The 23,351-nt window shown below is 37.6% G+C and overlaps 1 protein-coding gene across 1 annotated transcript; it reads right to left on the bottom strand.

Annotated features, from left to right (window-relative positions):
• Nucleotides 1–9,388: 9,388 nt before the first annotated feature.
• LOC145684569 (uncharacterized) lies at nt 9,389–10,606 on the bottom strand. Its single transcript, XM_081756962.1, has one exon. The coding sequence runs from the start codon at nt 10,604–10,606 to the stop codon at nt 9,389–9,391; it is 1,218 nt and encodes a 405-aa protein (XP_081613088.1).
• Nucleotides 10,607–23,351: the final 12,745 nt, after the last annotated feature.

The following is a 23,351-nucleotide window of genomic DNA, read 5'->3' as shown; positions in this document are numbered from 1 at the left end:
ACGAATTTTGCATACATAACTGGTTGATTTCGTGTCGGGGTTGTAGATTTCCAAGGCGTACTGTTTTGGGCCACCAGACACGAATTTTTTAATGTATGCTTTTGGTCCAATTGATTCCAGTTCATTTGACATTGAACCAAGAAATACTTCTGGTTCTTTGTGGGCTGTGATGGTCGCTGCGTGAATATTACGGAATCTGTATCGAAATATAGTACTCTTTCTTGCAGCAATTCTAAATATTTGTAAAGTTCCAGACGAGCTTGACACGTTGTAAAAGCTCCAAGGACAACATTAGCATTGTGATTTTGTACTGGAACATCATCTTCATACTGCCAATAAAGGTATAACATCGAATCGTTAACAGGTAAAATTTGGTTGACTTTTATGTCTGGAGCAGTTAATTTCTGATACAGTTCTTTGGGGTCGTTAATGATGATCGTTTGGCTGAAATTGTCTCTTATAGCGAGTCGTCCCCAGAAGGCATTCAAACAGAGTTTTGCAAGACTACGACGTGCTGAATTTGAAATTATATTTGCTGCATCCAAAGTTATGCCTTCACGTTGTTGTACCACTTGAATATACTGCTGCTTTTCTTCTTCGGTGACGCAATTGGCAGGCTAACCAGAAGCTTCCAGCTTAGATTTCAAAAATGTGTTAATGTATTCGCTGAATAATCCGCCAGTCTTGGTTTCTGGATCATATACAGTGATGTCGTAATCCCAAATTTCGTAAATTTCAATGACTTGATACCCAAGTTCAATGGCTTTTTGAATTTCATAGGACACCCACGTTCCTGTTAGACTTCGTTCACTGTCCGAATGTGTACATTCAGAATCTTGATTTAATGCTGTGGCACTGGCAGCACAAAGTGGAAACAACAACTTCTTATTTGAGCGAAATGGCAGCACTGGATGAAACACATTTCTGCTAGGCAAAATCTTCAACTTGACTAATCCGTTGACATCTTGAATGTCGGGCATTTCTGGATCTCCCTGTAGATATATTCGTGGATGCCCTATTGGATACCGTCATCATTTATTCACATAAGGATACAGGGAGACGATATCCAAGAATTTTATTTCTTCGCCTTCATTTTCATTTGCGACGTGATACAATTTAATGGCATTTACACGGCCACCATAGAAACTGTCTCTTGGATTTAATGGTGTCTTATTAACATAAGGATGTGTGCTTAAAGAAGAGGCCAATTCTGGATTGGATTTTAACACTTGACGAAATTCACATTCCCACATTTCATGTACTTTATATCCCATGGATCGTAATACGCTGTGTTCTCTCGTAGCGATAGTTCATCGTTTCTTCGGAGTTCTCATAAATGGGCTGATCACGGCCTGTAGGGACACATAGAGGACAGCCATGATAAAAACAGCCGGCATGGTCATACACGTGTTCCTCTTTAGTGTCGGGATCTTGGTAGTAGCCGTCCAGATGAAAACCAGCAACATAAACTTCTTTCCCTTTGGCCGCATGTAGAATTGAATGACCCTCTTTTTCTTCCATGTAGGCAAGCCACTGCAAAGCAATCCGTGACTGATTGTTTCTGTGACGGTATCCTCGTGCAGGAAGAATGCTAATAGTATTGGGTTTTAAGAAATTTCGTCGAAATACTAAATTGCACGCACTCACCAAAGTGATAGCCTCCAGGAAAGGATTGACGTGAGTTTCTTGTTCAAAAGTGGTCATGAAAAATATACAAGCCATTCGAAGTACGTTGACGTCCTGCACACAATAGTTCACCAATTCTTCTTGGAAAATAAACGTATCGTTCTGGTGTTCGTTATACCATGTCATGATTTTTTCTCGTTCATCCACTTTCATTTCATCTGCACCATAATAATGGATGTCCGGTAATTTTCCCACATACGTTTGATTTGCAGCAGTATTAAAAAAGTGTGGAAAATATCCCTTGGTCGCTGGTAAATGAAATGCTTTGGATAATTTACTTAAAGCCATTGGCATGAAATTTAAGGAGTCAATAAACGATAAGTGATTCACTTTCATGCTTAAAATTTTTGCTCCGTTCAAGATCAAAGTGGGTTTCAATTCATGTTCTTCCACTAAAGATTTAAGAATAAAATGACCATCATATCCCTTAGAGTTATGTGCCAAAGATACAATAAGTTTGATGTTGGGTCGTGGTTGACGTAAATACGCAAGAAAGGCATTGATCGGATCATCTTGAAAAATATGTTCCCGCTGTCCACAAACTTCACACGGATGATGTATATCTTCATCTTGAACACAGTTGTAACATACTTGTTGGGCCACCAGTAAATTGGGCTTATGAATGAATGTGTCTTCATCAAAGAAAGTATCCTGTGTGGCTTCGATATCATAGAAGACAATCATAGCCTTCTTGGCATGTAACACTGATGGAACTCCAGGTTTTAATTGAGTCGTATCAGGCTTCATGTAGCATTGGTGGGTAGACGTAACGTGTTTATGGCACACATTACAAAAATAATCTGTACAATCATGTTTTCTTTCCCCTGTATGGACAAACGAATAAATGCGTAGACATTTGGCACACTGTTTTACCATCTTGCATATTGGTTGGCCCTTATGATATGGTACAGTCAGATGATTTATATAACATGTTTCACCATAAAATTCGCGATTGCATTCTGGGCACTGTTTCTCCGTATTGGTCTTACTGCATGGCGGTTTCTGCAAACATTTCTCACACATGGCCGAACAGTTCTTGACATGTGCAATACGATGATCATATTTTTTGTGGCATGCAGCACAGTAATAGTCGGTAGAAAAAACAGACGTTAATGACGTGATGATGTCATAATGAGAATTGATGCACATTAAATTGATTGAAATCTTGTCTTCGCCACCCGGCCCTTCATACAGAATATCTTCTCCGGAGAAGCTGGTGTATACGGTAAGTTTATAATTTGTCAAGTAGCGTTGCAATTGTCGCAATTCTTCCACGGATCCCCCATGATCTAAATTCACTGATGATCGAGACAAAAGTTCATGTACGTCTGGAATAACAACAAACTTGCGCTGTTTGCGATATTGATTGTACTGTTTCTGATTTGTATCTTTATATTTCTTTAGGCCAATAGCAATCACAATCGCATAAGCCAAACATTTCTTGTCGGTGTTTTTCACTCGTAAAATGCCTTTCTTGCACTTTAATAATTCGTCGTTTGATAAAAGACCTCGACGCACCAATCCAAATCCACGGGGCACATCCACATGATGAAAATGTACAATGAACGGTTCGTTCATGAGAAAACTATCGTTACTTTGAAGGATGCGATCAAAGGAAGCCCATAAAGTCTCCAGTGTCAAATTACTTGCACGCCGAAAAGATAAATAAAACGGTTTGTTCTTCTCATCATGAGATAAAATCGATAATCCAACCATCGATGATTCGTCGACGTTTTCCAATAAGTAATCCAACATCTGTTGAAAGGAGGCCTGAACCCATTCAACAATATCGGTGCCACTGGTCGGAGCATTAATTTGAATTTCCAGCATTCGTCCTTCGAGATTAAAACGCCGATAATGTCTATTGATTTCTCGCAAGACAGTAAAGCCAGAAGTAGCCATATTCAAATAGGAAAAAAGGTAAGGTAAGCAAAAAGGAATAGGCAAAGAAAACAAATATCTAAAACGAGAAGAGAAAAAAAAGCACGAATTAAAATTGAATTCAGAGATCACTACGTTATCAAAATGACTACACGATCAATCCTAAAAGAATTATCATATCTCAAACAGTTTTACTGTTAAAATTTTTATTGTCGTCATACTGGAAATCAAACCCGGGACCAACATGTAACTGACCTAACTTTCTGTAGTGATAAAAAGAATGAATGAAATTGTTTTTCTAACTGTGTTGAGAGAATCATTGTAGTAAGCATTTTTCCTCTGACACTGAACTTTAAAACGTATGATGAACATGAAACGAAAACAAAATCTCATGCGCTTGCTTTTCTCGAGCTAAGGCAAGAAAGACTCGAATTCGTTTCTCGGCGGGAGATCAGATCCCACATTAAACTGTAGGTCCACGTCTCACGTTGTAGGGAACAAAATCGTGCGTAGTTTCTTTGTTTACGTTAATCGTAACTTTCAGAAACTGAGCTAAGTGGTTAGCGTTACGCTCCTCTGGCCCGGGTTCAACACCCAGTATGCGATCAGATTCAACATTAAGCTGTATTCCTAGCCCCCCACTACTGAAAGGACGCTAAACCAAATCAACAAATGATATCATTTTCTCGTGCTTACTTCTAATGTGTGGATGTGGCCCGGGTTTAACACCCAGTATGCGCTCGAATTCAACATTAAGCTGTATTCCTAGCACCCCACTACTGAAGGGACGCTAAACCAAAATCAACAAATTTCTCGCGCAAACTTCTAATGTGTGGGATTCCTAATTCGATCCCCGGTCAAGTAAGTGAGGGTTATTCTTCCATTTGCTAAATATTTCATGCTAAAATAAAAACAATGATAACAATGTTATCCTCATGCAAAAGCACTCCATTGATATTAAGAAAACGCGGTTGATACTTACCTCAAATTCAAGGAACGGAGTAAAGTCACGCTGACACAAGAGGTACACCTACGTTCATTCACGATCTTCGTGGAAGTAGAACTTCAAAAAATGAAATTAAGAATTTTATTTAGGTCTGAAACGTGTTCAACTATAAAGTGACATCACTATCAGCCAATCAGAAACGAGGAAAATGAATCAATGACATCACGGAGAACCAATGAAAACACAGCTTTCATCATGTATCATGAGCCGAAACGTGATGTAAGAAGCAATCTGATTGGTTGTGACATTATTCACGTTTTTTCTCCTTACACATCAATCGTTACGACATCTAGTATCGCAATTTTGATCATGACATCATACCGTTGACTCGTTAGTTTAATACGACATTCAAATTACCACATCAAAAATGTGATTCATTTTCCTTAAACTTGATTGAAAAATGTAACACTCATCGATATGTTATGAAACTGTCTTTGACATAAATGTAAAGTTGAGCTTTAAAAGTCCGTCAGCTGAGAAAAATGCTGATGTAGTACTCTTCGTAAAAGCACATGCTGCAATTTCACAATAACAAACTTCTATGCTTAACAACGAGCAGAAATGTGTAATGTAACATAATCTGATCATGTTCTTTTTCATACGCAAAACTGCTCGCACTGAATGGAGTACGGTGGCTCAGCGTTTTTTTGTTGTTTTTTTCCGATGTGTGAGGTCTCTGCTTCAATCCGCAAGCAAGTAAGTTCATGTTTCCTCCTATCAGTTCTCATCATCGTTTTCAAGGGGACGTTAACATTTCCTAAAACTAACACCAAGAATCAAACTCGGGACCATTGCATAGTAATCAACACACGTGTACGGTCGCTTAGCGCTTGTCTCTACTGTATGAGGTCCCTGCTTCAATCCTCAGTCAAGTAAGTTCATGTTTCGTCCTATCATTTCTCACCGTTTTCGCGGGGACGTTAAATTCAACATTTCCAAGAATCAAACTCGGGACGATTCCAAGGTATCCATGTTCACCCCTAAAGCGGAACAAAAATGCCCCTAAAAGGGAACGAGGTGGACCACTGTATCCATGTTCACCCCTAAAGCGGAACAAAATGGCCCCTAAAAGGGAACGAGGTGGACCACCCCAAATTTATAGTAATATATATATTAGGGTCCAGTACTATGATACCAAATGTTTAAATTTGGCAATTTCTAAAACTTAAGGGGTGGGCCAAGGTATCATTCCCCAAAAAAAAATTCAAGGGGTGCACAAATGTACCTATGTCTTATAATAGGGGATGGACCCCTATACATGACCATATAACCATATAAGGTAATAGGACCTCATCCATTGGAATAAATTAGGTAAAAAAAAACCAAACACATGATACAACGTATTGCTTACGTTTATATTTTGGCAATTTTATACCCCTAAAAGGGAACGAGGTAGACCACCCAAATTTATAGTGAACTATATTAGGGTTTTATACTATTATACCAAATGTTTAAATTGGGCGATTTCCAAAATTTAAGGGGTGGGTCAAGGTACTCCTCCCAAATTTTTAAAGGGGTGCACAAACATACCCATGTCTTATGAAAGGTAATGGACCCCTGTATACGCCCATATAACTATATAAGGTAATAACACCTCATCAAAGGGGATAAATTAGGTCAAAAACCCCCGAAATTTGAATTTTTGGCAATTTTTTACCCATAAAAGGGAACGACATAGACACCTAATACTAATAGAGGTACATACTATGGTCCTAGGCTACCACATCAAATTTTTAGATTTGGCAATTTCCAAAATTTAAGGGGGATGGTCCTAGGTACCCCTGCCAAAATTTAGGGGGTGGGCCATGGTACCCCTACCAAAATCTAAAAGGGGTGGTCCTATGTACCCCTAGGTCATTGACCCCGAGCCACGTAACCCATAAAATGGGCGCCGGGCGCCCGGGGCGAAAAATTTTGGCGGCGGCGGGCGCCACGCTCTGGGGGCGGTAAAAATGGCCTCAAGTCATGCGATTACTACTATGAAATTACAAAATACAAAAATACAGAACAATACAAAATAAAACAAGAAAAATACATATTACAACAAGCAATGAAGTGCTAAAAGTGCTGGAGTGATGAAAAGGTTTCTTGAATTCATGGAAATAGTTTAGAAAAGAAATCCATGAGGAGGTGAATTTGCTGAACAGATCTGGGCGACTTGCAGCTTAGACATGTAGGTGCGAAGCGTGTGTACTATGTTGGTCACAAGTTGAATAAGTTCTTTAATGGTTTGGATAACATCTTCAGGGGATGAGTTACTATCAAGAGACGTGTTTGGTGTTGAAGCTGGGATAGGGTGTGATATTGTAGGCTCAGGTCTTGAAGTGTTGTCTTGAAGAGGTGCTGAATATGATATTGTGCTTGATGGTGTTATTTTCCTTTTTGCTTTACAATTTGTTATATTCGCGTAAATCCGGAATAATTAACAGAATGAGCGTCTTTACAATTGACAGATTTCCCTCGTGTGTCTTTGGTCTTCTTTTCGCATTGGTATGTCCAATGAGAAAATGAAATGAAATGAAATCTTTAAGTTTTACGTCCCACTGTTATGCCGGGTTAGGCTAAAGGAGACGGTGATTATGAGAAGTGAATGTAATGGTGGTATGAAGAAAGTGGGAAGAAACGAGAGAACCCCGAGGAAACCCACGCACACGGTGTTTGTCCACCACAAAGTTCACTTGGTGGGACCAGGGTTTGAACCCGAGACCCTGTGCACCAGAGGTGAACGCTCTACCACTGAGCCACCGCGGACTCTATGTCCAATGAGAGTCGTTGCACCTAACGCACGAGGCAGAGTTTGGCAAGTTGCTTCCAAATGCCCAAATCTTTGACATTTGAAGCATTGCAAGTAATACTTCTTTCGTAGTGGTTCTATGTGAATTTTCATATGTAGCAATAAATCTTCTTTGAAGATTCTTGTAGCTTGTAGAGTCTTCTTCAATGTAATCATGAATAGTGGGATGGTGACTTCCCCTTTCCCGCCTTCACGATTCTGGGTTCGCACTTGTGAAACGGATAATATTGGGTAGTCCTTCTCCTTGAGAACTGTTGTGATGTCTTCAATGTTGGTATCAATTGGAAGGTGGCGAATAACTGCTTTGATGGTCTCAGTTTTCTAATTTTTCGTCAACTGATTTCAGTACCGAACAGTTGAAATAATTCATAAGGTCCAAAGGAAATGCATTTCATGAAAATTAGTCGAAATAGACCCTCAAACATTTTTTTGAGTAATGAAATTGAATTAATTTACTTCTTGTCAAACTATGTACTGCTTTTGATCTGATACCTATCAAACAAACTGATGTTTAATAAAGCTGTCCAAACCCATTCATTCTATAGTGACCTCTACCGGTGAACTGAATGGTTATTTTCACAATCAACTTACTTCATATTGAAGTCATGTCACATCTGTTATGCTGAACAATTCATAGATTTTCTTATGTTTGAAAAAGTTTGTCAAATTGTTACATCGATCGCTAGTACCAACAATAAGCCTCACAATTTTAACGACGAGCGAGTTACCCTAACGGTTGGATCTAAAGATTTTGGACATTTCCAAAATCTTATCGGGGTCACGGTGGGTGACTGATAGTGCAAATATATGGGGTCCTCGGTTCGATCCCATCTCCCATCTAGTGACCTTTGTGGTGGAAAAGCATCGCGTGTGTGGATTGTCTCGTGGTTTTCCCGTTGCCTCATACTTTCTTCACTTTATCATTATCAGCCATCTATCACCATTTCCCTAACATCATGGGACGTCAAACTTCAAAATACAAATTACTAAATAATTCCAAAGAACATGAAATGTATCAATACTTATTTGCGAGGGAAACTATGTTAAGTCATAACAGGGGTGGATCCAGGGGGGCGATCGGAGCAATCGCCCCCCCCCCCACCCAGAAGAGGAAACTTTTTTTTATTTTATATATATAAATAAAACCCATCCCAAAGTTTGGAGCCCTTAAAAGTATCAGTATGACAACCCACCGCCTTCCCCCAGAAGTCGGTCCTGGATCCGCCCCTGACTCATAATGCAAAAACTAAGAATATACGAGGTGTATTCAAACGAAACCGATTTTTTAAATAGCGCTCCAACCGGCAGTGGGAGCTCACTGCAGCTACCAAGCGCACCTGGGAGCAGGTTTAGACAACAAACTGCTATTCACTTCAGAGATTACTCACACATCAATTACCCTTCCGTCACATAAACTCATCATTCCTGCAAACATCCTTTTTTTTACATAATACAAGAACACAAGAAAAGGGTAGTCATACAAGCTTTGTTCTGGAAATAGTACAAAGAGAATTACCAGTAAGGAGGAGTCCAGTCTGCCATTTAATAAGCCTATATTGAAATGACAAAGACAGGGAAAGTCGAAGACTGCAAAAGAAATCGACACCTCTTCCGGATTATGGTTTAGAGCTCACAAGTTCCGTTCTTCATAACTTCGCTTTTGACAAAAAAAAAAAAAAAAAAAAAAAAAAAAAAAAAAAAAAAAAAAAAAAACTTAAAATCAACTATAACAAAGCCATTTTGCACACTATGATATGTTCTAATAATTACAGTTAGAACTGAATTAAAATTTCCTTCCATCCACCCGGAAAATACAGCTCCATTTTCCATATATTACTACGGATCTTCTACAACTATCACGAATTCATCCCAAAAAATTCAGAACTAAAGTAAAAGAAACCTTCTCAGAATAATATCAATATTTATTCCTTATAAACATATTTTACAATCAAACATCCTAAGCGAAGCTACTTCTGCTCTGCTTTACACCTTAATTAAAGTCTCGTGTGTTAGGCTCATTTCTACTCTTCCGGGACCGATACAACTTCCAATGTTGGAAAACATGATTGTAACTCATTGAGACTCTTTTCTGATATTCGGGGACTTTCAAGAATTACCAGCTTCTTCAAGCCTTTAAGGTGAACGGGGATAAGCGTTAATATTTGTCCTGTTATTTTATGAAGACCTCGGAGAATTAGCGTTCTTATTTTACAACACGTCTTGATAATGTATTCAATACCATTGTTACTCACTTTTGTGCAAGAACAAATGTATAGACACTCCAACAAAGGACAATTGATGGAAATATTCTTCAGACATATGTCATCAAAATTTTGACAACGAGTAACCTCAAGATATTTGAGTTGTCGGAAGTTGGCATTGGCAAAAAAATCTGCAAGAGTTTCCGACGGCAAATAACCAGCGTCTTCCAACCCCAAATGATGTAAATTCAACTTGGACATACTGTTCAGATGTGTTTCAAGGAAATGCGCACAACCAAGGAACTGGAGGCGTTTAAGGAACTTGCAGAGTTGTAACATTTTAATTCCAGCGTTCGTCAAGTGACGACAAGACAATTCCAAACCAACCAAGATGTCCTTTTTCTTCTCAACCACATTTGCCAGATCAAGATCAGAAATAGTTTCGAAAGATGGAATGTATAACTCGTCAAGGAATTTACAATATTCAACTATATTTCTTATCTGTCGGCTGACTGACTCATAACTTAACGACAACGCTCGGGACAACCTTAGTTCTTTTAAGTTAGTAAATTCCGTTATTACACCTAAACACTCAGCACTGAGGAAATAAACATCTAAGACCAGAACTGTGATAAATTTATTAGTTTGTGCCAGCTCTCGAAGCAATGATGCATGAACTGAACGACAGTTTTCTATAAGAATCCCACGAAGATTTGTACACTTTTTGGACGCCTCCAGAAGAATTACATTGGTGCTGTAGATGTTTTTAATCTGTAAAAGTCCTGCATTGCTGAGACGAGATAAAACATCGGCCACATAACTTCTATGTGGACGTACACCAAAAACTACTTTTACATTTCTCAAGAATTGTCGGTCGTTGATAACGTATTGCCAGCGATAACAAACGTGAACCGCTGTGTCGCACAATTCTTCAGCTGACAAATATGAAAATATCATCAACAATATTTCGTCAGGAAAGTCGTTGAAATGAAATAATTTTTCCCTTCCTTCTGCCTTATTATGACTCCTTGGTCCCATTGAGGTCTCGTAACATCTCCCCCAAAGTTCCATAAGATCTGTCATTCAATGCAATTTGTGGACGATATAACTACTACTACTAAAATCCAAAGAAAATACTATAATAACATTACGTTGACTGTAACCTAATAAGACCTACAACTAATTGTAGCATTTCGTAGGTAACAAAATTTTAAACAATTGAAGCCGTGCAGCAGCAGTGAACAACACAAGTCAACTTTTTGACATTATATAACTTATATATATCGTGATCGTCTAACTAAACTGTATTGTTTGACATTGAAAAAATTAAATTTTTAAGTTTTACGTCCCATGGTTATGCCGGTTAGGCTAAAGGAGACGGTGATGATGAGAAATGAATTAAATGGTGGAATGAAGAAAGTGGGATGAAACGGGAGAACCCCGAGAAAACCCACGAGCACGGTGTTTGTCCACCACAAAGTCCACACGGCGTGAGCTGGGATCGAACCAGGGACCCCAAGCACCGGAGGTGAACGCTTGATTGACATTGAAAACAACACAGGTTCCCGTATTTTCCGCATGTTACTCACGTGTTGAGTTTCGTTAGTGCAAAAGTCCATGGACCTGTGTTGTTCTGGAAAGCAAACAGCCAAAGCTGCTACAGCCAAGAATATTGAAAAATGCTTGTTCTCAACTTTACCTGCAGAGCAACCTTACTTTCAGAGACTTCTGCACCAGTATGGTAAAGATCAAACAAACTCCCAGTGCTGAGGAACCAGGAAGTGAAATGTGGGATTCTCATTAAGTGAAGGAAAGATATTAGTAAACTAAAGGTATTGTTTATTGTTTTGAAAATACTGTGGGTTTATACACAGTGACTGTTTGTTGTTTCATTTCCAGACATTATTGCTTAGTATCTGAAACCAATGCAACAGACTAATGAGTTCGATAGGAGGATAAGAGGTGGCGCTGTAAACCTAAGTATTGGCGATCATTTGCTCCCAATTTTTATTCAATTTTTAATATTTACAATTTATTACTTTTGATAATTTTACTGTCTAGTACAATCTTAATACAATGTCTTTCAATTTTAATATATTCATGCGCCGCTTATCCTTCCTTATTACAGCAACAGTGTGATAAACAAGTATATTTAAAACAGGCAAATTCGGCCATTTTGGCACGTGCCACTTCAGTACATATATTTAATTCAAACAATTTTATTCAAAACGAATTTAGTGAAGCATTCCACATGGCTATAAGGCTGGGACTATAAATCTCCCGTAAGGAAGAAAACTGAAACTGAAACTGAGTTCGATAATAACATAAATTCAGTATTTTCATTATTTTATTATAGACAAACTACTTGTAATATTCGTTGTAGTATTTTAATATGTAGTGATGTTTGTTATTCAGCAAAATGCAAGTATGAAAGAAATATGATTTCCAAGTTCACATTTCCAACAAATATTGAGTTTTGATGGATTTTTTCAAGATCTATTCAGCTGGACTTGTGTGGTTATGGAAGTCAGGACTTCAATTTTATAATATTTCTTGGTTTCTAAAACTATTGTTGATATATTTCTAATACGAATCTCTAGTATTGTCTGTGTATTATCTTTGTTCTGAAAATTTTAATAAAGACGTCTTAAGCTGACAACCAAATTGATTATAACTGCTCAATATTGTTTGATTGTATTGGGGTTAGCGTTTCTTTCAACATCAAAGCTATGCGATACGTGAACCTAATGGTAATAATCATCATTACACGTATTCTGCCATTACAGACAGGTCGTATGCCGCAACTGAGGAGCATCCCTGCTCTACGATTTTCAGCAAACATCTTCGTCTTCAGGAATGAGTTTTCTATTTTGATATCGTCTATCAATTGTAGCCTCATTCGCCCCCCCCCCCTCTCTCTCTTTCCTGCCACCATACACTCTTGCATATCCCGATGACGCAGTTCCTTCTTAACCAATGTCCCAACCAGTTTCTCTTTATCTTCTCAATTATATGTAAAACTGTTCTTTTCTCCCCCATTATTTCTAACACCCTTTCATTTGTTTTCCGCTCGACCCAATAGATTTCCTTCATTCTTCTCCACACCCACATTTCGAAAACCTCCAGTCGTTTTTCATCAGTTTTGTGTAACGTCCATGTTTGTGCTTCATAAAGTTCAATACTCCATACGAAGCATTTTATAAGTCTTTTTCTCAAATCTTTATTCAAGTTCCCACAAAATAATATTTCTTCCTCCTAAAGGCTTCTTTCACCATTCCTATTCTTGCTTTTATTTCATTTTCTCACTTCATATCATTACTAATAACACTACCTAGGTATTGAAAATTAGTCACCTGTTCTATTTTCTTCCCTCCTGTTTCTATATTTAAACCGACCTTCTCTTTCCAATCACTATGGCTTTTGTCTTTCTAACATTTATTTTCATTCCATCTTCTTCACAGACCTTCCTTAAGTTTTCTAACAATTTGCTAATTTTTTTTCAAATTAAGCAACAAGTGTATTATCATCTGCAAACCGTCTAACCGCTCATCTTATCATTCCACCTCTTACTGAAATGCCGTCTTCATTTTCTAGACTCTTTTTTACTCTCTTCTAGGTAGATATTAAGTAAGGTTGGCAAGAGACAACTTCCAGTTCAATTGAAGTTTTCTCTGTCATTTCCTTCCCTTTTCTAACACTTACTTGTTGGTCCTTATGTAGGTTTCTTGTGAGTCTTCGATCTTCCCATTCCATTCTAACCTTCTCTAAAACTCCCTACAACAGTTCCTAATTCACGCGGACAGAAGTCTTTTCTAGATCAATAAATACAGCATACACATCTTTTCTATTTTCTATAAATCTTTCATCGAATAACTCTAATAATCTAATTGCATCAATTATGTCCTTAACTCTGCTGCACCCAAACTACAGCCTAAAGTGGAATCTAAGCGAATTGAGCTTCAGTTGAGAATCGAACCCAGGTCTCTTGCACGGAAAGTGTGCATGCTTATCATATAACCACGAGTAAACCGAACTGCTCAGTGATACCCGAAATCCTACACATACGATATGGTAACATCCTCAGTTTTGAACTAAAAGGAAGTTCGTGTTTGAATTGTCATTGCAAATTGAAAGTTTATGCTATCACACTGTCTTGTGTTAACCACCCTAACCGTCTAGTTCAGCTGAAGTCATCGAAGTAAAGCAACACTGGATGTAGACCTGTACTTGACCGTAGGAGGAATGACATCACGACGTTCACGCATTGTTCTCAAGAGAATTAGAGAGTTTCTAAAATGCAACCCTTTCAACGATACTAACAACAGATGGTGTAACTCTGGTGTGCTGACCACGCACAGAGAATCTCACAAGAGGGAATTTTAAAAGTTAAGGGGAATACAAAAAGTAGAAGAAACATTTACATGAGTTAGGAGTTTTAGCATAGTACAAAATCTGCATAACGTTTGTAAGGAACATGATGTTTTAATCAATACAGTAGACAATTGGCATTCGAAATTAATTTACAACTGAATGGAATGCCGTCACACTTTTTACTATCTTTTTGCTGAAAAACACAAAAGAAGGAGAAGGATCAGATAAGAAACATGACGTAGAGAAACAACAGTGGAGGAAGACAAACAACGATATCAATAACGTGATCAATAGGTTTGAAGGCATAACACTCGTAGGTCCATGTCCACTCATAGACTGCCAAAACTTTGCTTGTTCCATTATCCTAGCTCATTCCCTTCCCTCTCCTCAACGTCTTTCTCTTTGTAATTTCTCGTGCTGTAAAAGCTCCATAGACTGTCGAAACTTTCCTTGTTCCCTTATCCTAGCTAATTCCCTTCCCTCTCCTCAACATCTTTCTAGTTTTATTCCTCTTGCTGTAAAAGCTTGTTCTTGTGTTACATATTATCCAGTTGAAAATAATACGTATAATTAGTGAAACCATTAAGTATCAATTCTTTGACGCGGGAGAGCATATGTCAGTACAGGAGAGCGAATATATCGCAGTTGCTGAGGTGTTCGACCCTACTTTGACTGGATTGGAATTGCCCCTTGGTGCTATCCTGGTTCAAGCCCGGGGCACAGGTTCATTCAGTGCCTATAATGAGAATACCTTGGGGTAAAGCTGGCCGAAGCATGCTGCATAACTGTGTCACCTGTACTTGTCGGAGTCTAGACGGTACGGAGCCTTAAGGTAGTGTAAAGGGACAAGTTCTGTCGATAGATGTCGCTACAGTCTTCGTATCTCTCCCATGTATTTTTTACCTTTCACGAAAATTTACAAATTCTCTTACAAATTTCAACCTAGAGACTTCAAATTTTTAGAGAAGGAACTTTATAATCTATTAAAGGCAACAATCCGTGTCGATATTTTATTTAGAATTTTCTTCACAGTTGAAACAGTTCTATTGATAAAGGTTTAGGTATGCATTTCAACAATCAAGCCATTTCAACAATGAAGAAAATTCTAAATAAAAAATCGGCACGGATTGTTCTCTTTAATAGGTTATAAAGTTCCTATTCTAAAAATTTGAAATCTCTAGGTTGAAATTTGTAAGAGAAATTGTAAATTTTCGTGAAAGGTAAAAAAATACATGGGAGAGATACGAAGACTGTAGTGCCGTCTATCGACAAAACTTGTCCCTTTAAACCAACCTTAATACTAATCATCCTCTGGAGCTCTTGTGCCTCCTTTTACCTTGCCATTAAGACTTCCAAAGTCTGCTACGCGACAATGTCGGAACGTCTGATATAGTAGCCATGACCGTCCATCTGTCTATTGAGAGGCATAAGAGTAAAAATGATTAAAGATAGAGAAAACTAGTTTTAGACTTCCAAACTATTTTATGCATCAATATGGGAATGCTTATGGAATAGCTATGTACAGTCAGAGTCAAATGTTCTTTCAGTTTGATGAAATTAGTTTCGTAAATAACTTCAGAATGGAAGGACAATTTGAGTACAGTTTTGAGTAAATTAAAAAGAATAGAATTTTCTATACGTTCCAGCTATATTTGCGCTGTACAGTCAGCGACTAAAGTTCTTTCCGTTTGATGAAATTAGTTTCGTAAATAACTTCAGAATGGAAGGACAATTTGAGTACAGTTTTCAGTAAATTAAAAAGAATAGAATTTTCTATATGTTCCAGCTATACTAGCACTGTACAGTCAGCGACTAAAGTTCTTTCCGTTTGATGAAATTAGTTTCGTAAATAACTTCAGAATGGAAGGACAATTTGAGTACAGTTTTCAGTAAATTAAAAAGAATAGAATTTTCTATATGTTCCAGCTATACTAGAACTGTACAGTCAGCGACTAAAGTTCTTTCCGTTTGATGAAATTAGTTTCGTAAATAACTTCAGAATGGAAGGACAATTTGAGTACAGTTTTCAGTAAATTAAAAAAAGTGTAATTTTCTGTACGCTCCAACCGTACCCACCGATATTTTCCAAATTAATTTTACTAAGCGAAAAGAACTTTTGTAGCTGACTGTACATCCATCTCTTTATTGACAGGCATTGAACACGGTTGGGGATTGACAGAAGTAGCTTTAGACTTTCAAAGAATCCTATGGATAAGTTTCGGAAGTCTTATGCAACGGCTATATTCACCAGTCTGTGAGAGGTATCGGACCCAAAACGGTAGAAATTCGGTCTTATCGTTGATTGCCATAGAAGAAAAACGATAGTAGTTAGCAACAAATGGTTTCTTAGATTCGATACAGCGTCTCAAGAAAATATACAGTGTTCACCACATATCTCTACGAAAATTAAAAATAGTAGTCATTTATTACTACTTCTTGTTTCACTATGGGTTTTCATAGACCAAAACCGGTAACAGATAGCGAGAAACAGTTTTATGCAATCGATTAAACATTCAAAGAAATGAAATGAAATCTCTGAGTTTTACGTCCCACGGTTATGCCGGTTAGGCTAAAGGAGACGGTGATTATGAGAAATGAATGAAATGGTGGAATGAAGAAAGTGGGAGGAAACGGGAGGACCCTGAGAAAACCCACGCACACGGTGTTTGTCCACCACAAAATTCACTTGGCGGGGGCTGGGATCGAACCCGGGACCCCAAGCACCAGAGGTGAACGCTCTACCACTGAGCCACCGCGGCTCCTAAACATTCAAAGAATATCTCCGAGTTTATTCCTCTCGTGCAACCGGAAGTTGTAGAAATTCACGACCACTTCCGGTTTGAATATTAACATTCACATAGACAAAATTGTAAGACATAGCGATACATGGCTTCAGCGTCCTTCATTTCTGACTTTTTTCCTGTGCGAGGTGTTATTGGAAAGTTGTAAGACCGATGGCGCCACTGTTCAAAACGAGTAGATATAATTACCCGTTAGCATGGACGAGGTAGCTTGTTATGACCTTAATACGTGCTGCAAGAATCACTGCGATATCTTTGTTTAGTACAGCGTAGCAACCTGTTGACTTTGGGCATGTATGTGTATGTCGTGGCGGCTGCGCAAAATGGCTGAAAAACTGTAACAGCGTGTCTCAAGACCTGCTTAATTGGGCCGAAACGGACACAGAATTGTTAAATAGAGTAGTAACAGGTTCGCCGACTTCTACCTGTTTCCTAAATTAAAATTGTCGCTGAAAGGGAAGAGATTTTACTCAATCGAAGACATGCAGGCAAATATGGAGAGAATTCTTCACACTCTTACGAAAGATGATTTTCTGGAATGCTTCCAGAAGTAGAAACACCGATGGAAACGGTGTGTTCAGGCAGCAGAGGACTACTTTGAATGAGATTCATCGTAATAGCCTGTAAATACTGCCATTTTTAAATAACAAACCCAGTCTCAAAACTTTCCAATCATACCTCGTATTATGACCGGAAGTTAGATCAACTAGGTCCAGTTTCAGTATTGACTTTGCATTTTGGAAGTCTGCCATAGTATCATAATGTGAAACGAAACTCTCTTGTTTAGATGTTAATAGAGAAATTTCAGGGGAGTGTTTAGGATGAAAGAGGATTAGGAAATACTACAACCAACCTAAATTTCCCGCTTCTCAGGCTTATCCTTTTTAAGAATCCTCCGTGGCTAAGCGGTTAGTGTACGCGCCCTTGGCGCGGGAGACCCGGGTTCGATTCCCGGCGGGAGCTCATGTGGTTCGGATTCCACGTTAATCAGTAGGTCCACGTCTCACATAGCCTCGCTGCTGAAAGGGACGCTAAACTGAAATTCAACTCAACTCAACCTTTTTAAGAACTTCGAGCCAACATAGAGTTTATAAATACTTCCAAAATTTATCAAAAGCGTCGTATTACAAAACTGTTGCGAGACCCAAATCATGTACTGGTAATCCTTATTGGAAGTGGGAACCTTCTATTCATCCATTGTAATCCGATCCACTTTTGCTGTGAAAGTTGCTCATCTTTATCTGCTGTTGACAACGCGCATTCATTCGTCGGAACCATGATGATATCAACATCCAACATATGATAAACAATTACTTACTATTTGTTGCAATGCGGAAGTTTTGTATTTGTCAACAATTTACAATAAACTTTAGTAGTAACTTCCCTTTACCTTTGCTAGCACATTACTTCCTTAAAGACTCAAAAGCGTCACCTTAAACTTTGTTTCTTTGATGAGATCAGACACTTCTCAATGTTTTGTGTCTTGACAACATTTAGGCATTGTGTGCAACGTTCATCTATCTCATGATCATTGACTCGACAAAGAAGTGTCGATGTAGTCAAAGTAAGTTCCATGACTTACACGAGCTTTTCTCTCTTTCTGGATTTCAATGTGTGGCTCCAGCTAACGTAAGTTTTGGTGGCACAAGGAAATGCAGACTTTGCCAACGTCCACTGGAGTATTTAGGGAGTGGAATATCGGGCTCAAGGCTCCAGAAATAAATTTGTTAGTTTTTCACATTCCACATACGACAATAATCGTTCTTACCATTTCAAAGAATTTCATTGACTTTCCATTTTCTTAGGCTCTTTGTTCACAAATAATACTGTATTTATCAAATTTCATTCCGTGTAGGAACTGCGTTCTTGTTTCTTTCTTTCGTCCATTCTACTCTTGTAAACTCTCCAACAAAAAGTAAATAAATAAATAAATAAAAATAATAAATAAAATAATAAATCTTGGCTTTAAAAAAATATGTTTGTATCTACCCAGAAATAAATAAATAAAAGAAAATGTAATTACGCATCTGACTTATGTATTGTATGACGTTCACCTTCCCTTGATTGAAGTGTGCCCAAATGCATTGCAAGTTTAACCAGTCACAGACCTGTTTGGGCCCCCACAGAAGTGCGCCTGGCAACCCGCAAAACATTCGTGCATTCCACTATCATGTGAGAACGCTGAACTCAAACGGGGTAATGTGTGAAAAATTCTTTGATTCTGCTCAACGACCGAAAGAAAGAAAAAAAAATAAACAAATTTTGAAAAAGGTTATTATGTCTACTTTTGGGTTCCCCTCAAACGCTATCTGTACCGTTTCACTTTCAGTTGATTTTTCACTATAATTATTACGGACCGTTGTTACTGAATCTACCCTTGTACCATTTGAACGTACCTAAAATTCCCTAAACTACTGGGTTTCTCTGTATTTATTCGAAATGAAAATATTAAGTTTCAAATTTTATCCATTTAATTCGTATCTCAAGAAAATTTTAATTAAAATAAAAAAAACAAAAAAGCTGTAATGTGTACAGTTATGCTACATTTCTTTTGTTCAGCTGCACGCATATTCACCTTCTCTATCTGTATTACATTTACTATATTGAACGTTATTACATGCTCTTTACCACAAAATAAAAAAAAAATCATCTTTACAAAAGTTCGCTTTCAACTCTTTAAAAAAAAATCCAAATTGTTACTACATCGTCCCGGTTACTTATTAGAATCATTATGAATCATAGCATTCAGTTTATATTTTATATATATACTGCAGGGAATTAAACATCCTGCCCCTTCAGATTTTGTGTGCTATACTACTTATTTTGTCATAAATTATTCATTACAAGTTACAAGCAGGAATATTCAACTGCTATCACAACATTCATTAAATTTGCACACATCAACATTACATTCTTACCCTAACTTAACCTAATCTTAACCTACGCACAAGTACATACATAAACAAAACACAAAGTATCACACTATATAGATATATATGCACATATTAAGTATAGGGACGTGCCAGAAAGCGAAACGGATATCTTACTATAGTCTGATTTCCACCATTTTATGTTTAAGTTAGCGTTAAAAAAAATCTTTCAAGGTGAACAGCAAACTGATGTTTTTAAATAAAAGTATCGAAGACGGGATACGAACTTCGTACCATCAGTGACGTGGTGCAGCTGTACACACAATAAATTTTCCTTTCTTTCGAGAGTGTACAAATATTACTACACTATAGATATCTTAGAACGCGTTACTACCGAATTCTCAAATTTTTCTTTGTATGAATCATTACGGTACTACCTAATTAATTTGGTACAGGATTATATTAAGTAAATTTTGTTATGCAAGCCTAAAGAGAGATCGAAATTTCTATGGATTTAGTTACCTTCTACATTACATACGAAAATAAGAGACTGTATGTTACGTACATTTTTGATAACCCCCCCTTTTCCAAAGAGAAACTGTTTGGCTTACATGTGAATGATCGAAAAGTAGCTCTGTAGGGAACGGGGTTCTTTACTCGCACATCGTGAAAATGGTAGCTATCACTAACATAACTTCTTGATCGTCAAACTGTACTGTAAAGTAATATGAATTTGGTTCACTAACCTGGTTTCCTGTTTACACTTTCCAAACCACTGTTATACTCACAAACTCGAACACAATATTTTAGAACAAATGTTACATCAAAAACATTTTGGATTCCACTCCTCGGACATCGAACCAGGACAATCTGCAGGAAATTACTTTATTCCAGTATTCTGCCTCTACCCATAGTTTATTATCTAGGCATTTGGAGACGGGTATTCCTCTTTACGTATTCATTTTCTACGATTCGCTAAGTGCGAACAAAACCGTAGTTACAAAAAAATTTTATCCGAAGATACCAACTTCATCACAATAGCGTTACTGCGCCATGAAACCTTCAGCACCGAAACACCAACTTGCTATTTTGTCCTCGTTTCGCTCCGTCACTCGGTCCTTTGTGTTTTTTTTTTATGACCACTTTTAACATTCACCACTTTGGTTTTCTTTCGAAGTTAATTTTTCACTTAAAATCATCCAAAATCTTTTGTATTTCGCCGAAAATTATTCACACTAATAAAATCCGTACCATCCACTATGGATGCTACTCTTCAAGGCGTCTGTCTCACAAAGATGATTACGGGGATTGGCTGATAAATCTCGACAACAATAGGATGAACAAATCGTGATTTAAGATGAAAAATACCGACCAATTAACTTTTGACACCTGATAATTCTTCGTTTACGTCAGATGATGCACGTAGAAGAAAGTAATGTTCGATTTAAAGGACTTTTTAAGAATTTATGTTAAGATGGCCGAAAATATAGAAACCAGAAATTATTAAAAATTTACGTAGAAAATTATGAAACTTTTATAGATGACTCCTAACTTCAGAATTCGATAGGAAAATGTTCTGAAGACATGAAAAACACTGAAATATGAAGTTTTTACCACAAAAAATCATAAAACCCAAGAAAATATACAAAATGACACAAAAATTCAATATACTACACTTCTACGAACTAAACTAACCTAACCAAGACACCATTTTTCCTAATGACACGAAATACGACCAAAAAAAATAAGATTTTATACCATGAAATACATATCTATCTACAATATCTAAATTATTTATATATATAGGGTGTTCCAAATTTTCGTCACATGATACCTGTCATCCTGGGAGGTATCACTCTTCTGTTTCTTTTTCTTAATTGTTACTTTCTTTCGTTTCTCCTATCATACTTTCGACCGTTGTTAGTTGTGATTCAAGTCAGCCGTCGCCAGTAACACCAAAACTAAGAGGAGCTGATAAGCAAAACTTGTGTTCCACACCAACTTGCATGGATATCAACATAACGGGACTTAAGTTATTATGGCAATGGAATATTTACATCGTTTAGTTATAAAGGAAAGTAAATGTTTAATATTAAAGAAAATCAAGAGGGGAGAATAAGTAGCCCGGGAAATTAGGCAGGCCAAGAGGATACTTCCTTTTTCTTCAATAAATAAAATAAAAGTTTAGATTCACTGCTAAATTTTTGTATCATATCACATAAGATTCACCAGTCTGCAATTCTTGCCATTAAAACTTCAATTTATGCATAAATTAAAGTATATTTAATTCTCAAACTCAGGTGAGCAATTGCCCCCCCCCCTGCTTCCCCGTGTTGTGCATAGCCCTCCCCGAAACAAAAATCCTAAATACGCCACTGCCAACGTCAAATATGGAGTAAATCAGCACCCTCAGGTAATCTTGTAGGTGTCATTATCTTCGACCTATTCATGACGTCAGAAGGACAGTCGGAACAAAATGGTTCGAGAAAGGACTCGCTTGTCGTCCGTCGATAAATCATTCTTCGATTACTTCTGACATTCGGCACTAATGTTAGGTATACTATAAATGCCTAACTATTTTGGAGTTAAAAGAACACGTATCTTCATCAGCAAGAAATGAGGAGACAAGGAGTTATACCACTAGTGGTGAAGTTGTTTAATATTTGAGTTGCATACCTAGCTCTACTTTAACATGCCTAATAGATATTTTTGCTACCAAAAGTATTTTTTTAGAATTATGAGTTTCGGCAAAAATTTATTTTAGGCAAGGCAATGACAGGAACGGATTCATCTGAACCTGTTCCCGCAGTTACAGTTCCCAAGAACGAAAGACAGAAAACAACGTGTCCTGCGGGGCTCTAACCCGCCTTCACTCGCTAACGCTCGCTCGGCAATACTACGTGAATCAGGAACAACAACGACATTAGTGAGAAAATATCCATGTGAATTAGGAACAGCAAGGAAACAGTGACAACCTGTAAATAATACTAACAATGACAGGATATCACAACCTTGCCCAAAGTAAAGAGTTACCTGAGTTTCATTCAAAGCAATTTGGTCAAAGTTGTCTCATACTTCTAAGGTGTCTTTCATAAAGGGTTATTCAAAAAGGGCGCGCAGGTTTTGGATCGTGTGGCAAATTTTTGTTTCTCGGTTGCCGACATTGTTTTGTATTGTTGCTCTACCCACAAACATTCCGGTTGTCGCCTTAGTCTGAATTTCTCGCATTTCTTCAGTCTGTGTCTAGCCATGGAGAAGTTTACTATAGTGCACCGTGTGCTAATTGTGAAAACTTTTGATTAGAACGGGGAAAGTTATGCAGCGATTGTCAAGAGACTTCGCGCAGTTCTAGAGCGAAATGAGGTACCGAATGAATCAACAATTCGCAGACTTATGAAAAAATTCATTGAAACGTGTTCAATGGTGAACATTAAAAGTCCTGTGTGACGTCGTCTGAGTAAAACAATGCAGTGTCTGGCAGTGATAGCGAATTTCACGAATAGAGTTATTGCATACCAGCGCAGTAGAGAAGGTCATATGTCCGACGTCATTCACCATACCTGAAATCGAAATGTGTGATAAAAACGTTTATGGATTTTGTTAGTGTTTAAAAAAAAAATAAAGTTCATAATTTGATGTAAGAAAATCGGCGTGCTTTTTGAATAACCCTATAGATAGTACACCCCCCTTTTATACCTTTACAAAACAAACACAAATTATTCGATTAACTAGTAAATGTCA

This window comes from Thermobia domestica, chromosome 5 (genome assembly GCF_964235325.1).
Source record: "Thermobia domestica chromosome 5, izTheDome1.hap1.1, whole genome shotgun sequence".
Lineage (NCBI taxonomy): Eukaryota > Metazoa > Arthropoda > Insecta > Zygentoma > Lepismatidae > Thermobia > Thermobia domestica.
Note: the sequence above shows the minus strand (reverse complement) of the source record. Positions and strands in the feature narration are given on the sequence as shown.

Excerpts from the sequence above, each read along its gene's own strand:
- LOC145684569 (XM_081756962.1), bottom strand. The coding sequence starts at position 10,606 with ATGGGACCAAGGAGTCATAATAAGGCAGAAGGAAGGGAAAAATTATTT.